We start from the raw sequence: 7,734 nt of genomic DNA on the forward strand, positions 1-7,734 counted from the left end.
TCTTTGGTGTAAACAAATTTTTAAGACAATTTTATCTTTATATATAGCTACTTAGAAAATTATTTTTTTCTCTCTCCATAATTTTTTCTAAAAAAACTGGCCTTAGCATTATTCAAAGTTTGCTAAAATTTTAATTAACCGCTCATTTTTATTTTATTTATAGATTTTATAAAATACACAGACACGAAAATGCATTTTTTTTTACACTAGTGGACTATAAAGTACAAAAAAAATGGATCGACCCTCAACTTAGAAAGGTACAACTTCTAATAAAAGAAATAAAAAAAAAAAAAAAAACTTTAAAAATCAATAACCTAATTTGCAAAAAAAAAAAAATCTTTTATATTAACTACTCTAGAATCTAATTTTTAATTTATGAATTCTGTTAGTGTTAGGAGACCAACTTGATAACAGTTACCACCACCACAGTTTCAGATACACTTGAATATTTACTCAAATACTACGAAGGCTTCGCAAAAATCAATAAAGGGCCATAGATGTTGAGGAAACAAAGAGCAAATAAAGGAATTATAAAATAATGAAAGAACGATTTGTCAGCGGAATCTTCTCTAAGGAACATTGAAACCGATAAATAGAGGGGGAAAAAAGAAAAGGAAAATATTTATATCAGAGCTATAATTTCATTTTCACAAAAAGAAATACAAATATACAATAACACAAAAATATTAAAATACCACTGCAAAATTACAAAGCACCAAGCAAACCAGAATGAAAAAATAATATAAAAAATAGGAATAAATTGAATCACAATATTTGCCATATGCCGCTGTTGAAGAACCGAGAAAAACTCTGGTGTTGTATCCCAATCAAGAGTCTTCATAACTCCAATTTCTAAGATCAAATTCACAACCAATTATACCGAGAGATCTTCGTCAAGGTTGACCACAGATGAAAAAATTCTGGTTTATGCAGCCACTGGTGGTTCCTGCATTGGTGGATCACAAGATGCAACCGAAAAAAATTGACGATTTCAATCAAAGATTAAAAATTGGAGCACAAATATAATTCCTCTTTCAATAGAATACACTAGTTTTACTCAACCATGCAGACATAGGAAAATGGAACGAAAGCACAATACAAATAATTATTATTACAAACTAGTGGCATCTTGATCCTGGGGTCTCTATATTGAGATCTTGTGTGAAAGTTTGTTAAAAATTATTAACATTTATTAGATTAACTAGTACTATGCTTGGTTCTCGAACTTTGATGTCTCAGGTTTGTGTTTGTAAGAATAATTAATTTTTAATATTATTTTTTATTATTTAAAATTTAAGAGTAAAATCGTCTAAAAAATGTTTATACCAAATCAGACTATCATCTTTATATCTATAACATTAATAAAGGAGATAGCTTATTTTGGTGTTCATATTTTTTGGGCCTTTTTTACCTGTTAACTAATTTGTTGAAATACATTTTTTATCTTTTAATGAATTTGTATAACTACTCTACTATGTTAAAATTAACCACACATTTTCTTAATTTTATTATTTTTATTTTATTTTTTTTCATTCTTTGTTAGTATGTTGTAGATAACATTGGTACCCCGTGTAATTTTTTGAGATTGCACATTATTAACTTCCTTTACAAAGATACAGTGTAATGAGTTTTTTTCGGGTAACAGGGGTCAATGTCATTCTAAAATATTTCAAACAATTAAGGAAGGTTATTTGAGGGGTCAAAACACACAAGGGTATCGTGGATAAGTTTAGATAAACTTTTCCATAAGCATGTTAGAAGATGAAAATAAGGAAATATAAAATTAGCTTCTCCATAAATTAAAATAGTTTATGCATAAATTATTTTGGAGAAGTTTTCTCATATTAACTACTCCGAAATGTTTTTTTAGCTTATATATATAAGCTAATTTTAACTAACAGAGAAGTTTATTTTTGTTTTCTTCTCTTTGAAATGTTTATAAAGATGTTTATCCAAATAGACCAATGTATAATCTTAAGCAATGTGTAATTTTCTCATTATTACTATTATTTCTATTTAATCTAGGATGTTATAACAAGAAAAAAAAAAACCCACCTTTGCTGTCAAGTTTGATACAGCCGAATGGAACTTTTCTCTGGTTTTAGTACCAGCAACTTGTCCAACTTTTGCCACCTTACTGAAAGCACCATTTAACCATGTGGTTCCAGCAGCCACATATCTGCAGAGAACCAAGGACAGGAGGGCCATTATTAGCAACTAATAACATACAACCTATGTCAAGTTAAACCATATCCATCGTGCCAATGGAGGTGTAATTATACAAACATCTAAATTTCAGACATTTTGTTTCCTTATTGCAAGACCCAATTACAAAATCATTGCAATCACATGCTGAAATCCAAATGCAGAGGCAGAAATGGAAATCATTAAAGACTTTTCAGTTTAGCTTCTCGAGTACCAGCTTTCTTCAAAAATTCCTGCCAACAGTTTGGCCATGGGTTGCAAAAGTGTCCAACAAGAAAATTTAATCTGGCATATAATTTCACTGCCAGAGAAATTCATTGCCGTCGGGAGAAAACAAAAACATTCATATCAAGGAAGGTCCTATATACTACAATCAGTAGCATTTCAACGATATAGTATAATAGTACACAACACAACAAATATGAAGAAAAAAAGCATTCAAAGGATTACAAATTTTGTTGTAGGCACCATAATAGAATTTCTTTTTCTATGCCATGTCTATTAGGCTATAACAACGAACCTCAAGCAATCTGCAGTAAGCACACAATATACAGTCTAGCTGCCCAGGAACAGTGCTGCCTTAACTGATAATCTATTTTTCTTGTTATAATTCTACTCTGTATCTCACTTTATAAGTTCAGAAATCGGATGCAGAAGTTTCTCCTAAGAAAATTCCATCTGCCAGCTTGTTAATATGCAAACAAGCATCTATTTATTTTTCAAAAGCTCTCATAAAATTGACAAAAACAAGCAATTATTTCTTTTAACCAACCATGCCATAGGTTGATGGATTTCAACTTTCATCAGAAAAGTATTCTAATTAAGTATGTATGATAAGACTTACTTCTAAAGTAAATCTACACCCTATATATATAAATTAGATTACATTGTATTTATAAAAGACTTGGCTAACCTGCTTGTTTTGACAGCTGATCCAGTATCATTTAGTTTTCTCTCAGCAGAAAATATTGCTGCCATAGTCTTATCTGAAACATGCAGCCTCTGATCAACAGATTTCACTTTCTCATTCACCACAGAAATGCCAACTGTTAATTTCTCAGTCAGTCCTACTCTTTTGTCAAAAGAAATGACCTTTGCAGATGCATTTGCAGTCAACTGATGTTTTTCATCAAATGCTTTAGCTTTGCTCAAAGCATCTTGTCTTATTGCTGAACCTTTTGCCAGCACATTCGTAACTACATCTTGTGCTCTACTAATGTACACTCTTCCATTGGTGAGGTTAGCCTTGTCCACCTGAGAGATGTAGTACAGCAAACCATAAGTTCAATTTATGAAAGAAAATTTTATAACAATATTAAGTGAACAGTACCAGTAATATTTGCCAGCCTTCAAAATAATCGGAATGAGCTGTTTAAGATTATAAATAAATGATTCAAGACTGACACTATATGAGAAACCCTATAAATAGTTATTAATATAAAAATAAATTACTTAAGAATTCATAGTTGCAGCTTTCATCTCAAACAGTTATCTTAATTGCAATGTTGAAGTAATATGTGTATTAAAATACAGGCAGATGCATAGGCAAAACTTTAGTACACTAATGATATTTTTCACTCCTTTTTAACCTTATCTTCCCATGGAGAAGACTTTGTCAGGAAAAATAGATCATGCAAAACCTTAAATCTGGATTTTGGATTTTACCTCAACATTTGGTGAAACATTTTCAGAAGGAGCTACATTTAAAGCATTTTCTATCCTTACTTCCTGCATAAATTGCAATGGATCAGTTTTGAATTTCTAATCAATATGGATGTAAGATAATGAAGATTTTGACAAACTAACCTGCATCTCATCCTCATGTTTTAGTACGTAGTTTTCAACTGGAGTTATACTCACAATCTGGTCTACTATTGTTGCTCCCTGACAGAGACAACAGAAATTTAACTTTTACACATCAACAAGTGCAAAACCTTGTCTAAGTTGGGTAAGTTCCCAACTCAATATGAAAACCAAAATGCCAAAAAACAAGGCCACAGAGGAAAGGCATTTAAACCAAAATATTAAAAGAAGCAATTAAAAATATACATTGTTAAGTACTTAAGAAAATATAGCCCTCTTCTCTAATAATGTGACGACATCATACTTTGTGAATTGCAGTTGCAAGAAATTTGTCACTGCAAATGATAACCCTAGCACAAAGCCTAATATGCTAAGGCTATCATATAAGTTTTATTTTGATACATTTTTATGTACAAAAACAGAAAAAACCATAAAATGACATCTTGAGGATTTCAATCTCATCATTTCCAAGGGACAGTTCATGTTCATCCTACTGGCACCTCAATCTAGTACACATCATTTACTAGGAATCACTTTCTTTCATTTTCGTTAAGGTTCAGGTCCACAATGTTCATTATTCAAAAGACATGATTTAACAAACAAACTTCAGAAGTAAACAAGTTCACTTGACAAAACAACCACCATTTTCATTTAGTACAAGTTAAATGGAGTATATGTAAAATAAGATTAGCAAGAGTTATGCTAATTCTAGCTTCGGGTGAAAATTGAATACCATACACCATACCGAGATTCACATGATTTAAGTGTCTCGGATCCATCATACAAGATGTCAGGGAAGTAGAGGGAGATGTAAACCATAATATTTGTGCAAGATGGATGAAATGGAGGAGTGCATTGGGTGTTATTTGTGACAGAGTAGTTGTACTCGAGCTTCAGGGAAGCTTTTACCACAACTACTAGAACTATGATGTCATATGGGACTGATAGGGTGACATACAGCCAGCAACAAAATAAGCTCAATTTTCAAACATGAGAACATTACTATGAATTAGTGGACACACAAGACAAGATAGCGTTAAAAATGAATATTTTGAAGGGGAAAATGGGGTAGCACTGTAGCACCTATTGAGGAAAAGATCATAAAATCTAGCATTGGGTGGTTTGGACATGTGTGGAGAAGGCTTAAGAAAGCCCCAATGTGGAGAGTAGTGTAGATAAAGGGTAGTCCAATCGTTGCAGCTTCGGAGGTAAAAAGGGGGAAAAAAAAAACTATAGGCCAAACCATTAAGAAGGACATTATTTACAATAAGATTCAATTTAAATAGTTTGTAATTAGACATGATTTACAGTAGAAAAAAATGCCATTATTTGATACATGCAGCCGACACCACCTAGTTGGGCTTTTGTTTTTGAACCTAAAACTTAAATCGAACTTAAAAGTTCAAAACACTTCAGAGTCTAATCATCAATCTCAAAATTGTAACGAACCTCTTTCAAAATTTGACACACAAATGAATTAAACACCAACTGAAACTGAAAAGCAATTTCCCTCTTTCAACTCAGTCAAGAAGAAAATCATAACAAATCAAACTTGACACACCAACAAATATACAAAGCAAAAGAGACATACCGACAGCAATAATGCTATTTCAAGCGCTTTTGGGTCTTTAAATGTCACAAAAGCTGTCTTTGATTTCCCAGTTACACTGCAACAAACAGACACAAGCATCCAACCATAATAAACTGGATCGCTAACAGCAAGCATGAAGAAGTGAACTTAGGTTCAACATCTTAATTCAAAGCAATGAAGCATATAACTTTTTTCAACAGCAAGCATTTATTTCTTTAATTACATTTGCTAAGCTACCATCACTATGGATGCTAAGATATAATAATATAAGAAGCAATTTGAATGAATGAACTCTAGCAAAGCACTTTACATTACAATAATAGTTAAACCCGGCCCTTTTCTGCTATTTGTTTTAAATTTAATCCATGTGTGTGTGTATAAATAAAAAAAGTTGCATTTATCACACTGTCACATATATAAATCAAAAAGCACCCCATATTATGTCCTAATTCCTACCTCTCTAAGCACCCAATCAGAAATCACATTAGAACAAGCATATATTTTGTTCCATAAATTACAAAACACAGAAAATTATAAATCAAGAAATTAAGGCATATAAAAATTAAAAATAAAATAAAATAAAATAAAAACCACCTTTGGATCTGAATGTGCTCAATTTCTCCAGAAAAGGAGAAGAACTCGTGAATCTCTCTCTCACCAGCTAGATCCGAAAGTTGCTTCACTTGCACCGTTCTTGTCTGGAATAAGAAACAAAAACAAAAGAGAGACCCAGAAAAGGAAACTGAATAAGGATCAAATTTTGAATAAAAAAACAATGGTAAGAACATGAAGGAGTTAAGGTTTGAATTCAGTGAAAAGTAAGTAACCTGCATTGTAGTAATAGTAGTTTTGTGTAGCAGAAAGTGTTTGTATTATGAATTCTGAAATTTGGTGGCTGAGAGAGAGGTTGTGGGAGAAGACAGGTTGGAGTGATAGTGTCACCAAGCAATGTTTAGTTGCACAGACAACAAAATTATGAGGAAATCAAAAAAGTTAAATATTTTGGCTTTTAAATAAATGGGTTGAAAAGTGATTAGTCACCTATTTAGCAAAAAAAATTGTGTTTCATCTATGTTTTGTATCAAAATTTGTTGAGCTAATAGCCACAGAAGAATAAAACTGAAAATATGACAGGAAAAAGAAATGGTTTTGATTTTTTGAATACTGTGATAAATTTGATTTCCTGTTTATGTGTACCTGGAAGACTTTATTGAAGAAAAAAAAAGACTATTTATTTAGGTTTAAAAATAATTATAATATTTTTATTATAAATTAAAATTTCTAAAATTACAAATGTTGGTGAGTTTTGTTTTTTATTTAATAAATTTTCCTAATTTAGAAATACAATGTATCAAATTTGAAATTTTATATTTTAATATATTATTTCGAATAATAAAAATATTTGGAAAAAAAAATGTTGAAAGAGGAGTATATGAATGAGTAAACATGTGACTGAGTGAGGAATGTAATTATGATGTCGCACCTTACTTCAATAAAGAATAAAGGTGAAAAAATGCAAGCTGATGTGTAATTCCTCAAATGCCTCCGGTCTGCTTTTCAATTTTTTGATTTATTATTATTTTACATTAAAATAAAAGTTTTACAAGAAATTATAAAAGTTGAAAGATAGCTTACTTGTATAATAATTAGGAGATTATTAAATTGATACATTATCACTAATTAACCTTTAGAAAAATTCACCAATAAAGATATCTAAAGGAGATATTTTTATTTTAGTTTTAACTTTTCATTAGATCATTATATTTTTAACTCTTAAATTTTAATATATTTTTATAACTATTTTTTCTTTCAAAATTCCTAAAAGACAAATACATAAGGTATGGGGTTTCTCTTATTTCTACTAGTAAAATTTAGAGGAGAACGCTATTGTTATTTGTTATATTCATTACAATTTTTGTTTAAATACTTTTATATTAAAAAAATTATCGCTTAAAAGATTTATATAAATTGAATAAAATATAAATAATAATAAACACGTGAAAGTGATAATAAACATTCTCCGTCTGAGGAAGGATTTTATAACTTAAGCATAGACCATGATTTTGAATAGAATCTGATTAATTGATTTCAAAAAATATAATTTTTATAACTTATCGTTTTAAACATTTTAAATA

The 7,734-nt window shown here is 30.3% G+C and overlaps 1 protein-coding gene across 1 annotated transcript; it reads right to left on the minus strand.

Moving 5' to 3' along the window:
- Positions 1–593: 593 nt before the first annotated feature.
- On the minus strand, positions 594–6,627 carry LOC109791459 (binding partner of ACD11 1). The gene is made up of 8 exons (XM_020350756.3): positions 6,427–6,627; positions 6,194–6,297; positions 5,600–5,675; positions 4,012–4,089; positions 3,871–3,933; positions 3,119–3,459; positions 2,056–2,179; positions 594–946 (listed from the first exon to the last, which is right to left on the minus strand). The coding sequence occupies exons 1-8, from the start codon at positions 6,430–6,432 to the stop codon at positions 926–928; spliced, it is 813 nt and encodes a 270-aa protein (XP_020206345.1). The 5' UTR covers positions 6,433–6,627; the 3' UTR covers positions 594–925.
- Between the last annotated feature and the right edge of the window lie 1,107 nt (positions 6,628–7,734).

The sequence above is a fragment of the Cajanus cajan genome, chromosome 1 (genome assembly GCF_000230855.2).
Source record: "Cajanus cajan strain Asha chromosome 1, NIPB_CcT2T_4, whole genome shotgun sequence".
Taxonomy (NCBI): Eukaryota; Viridiplantae; Streptophyta; class Magnoliopsida; order Fabales; family Fabaceae; genus Cajanus; species Cajanus cajan.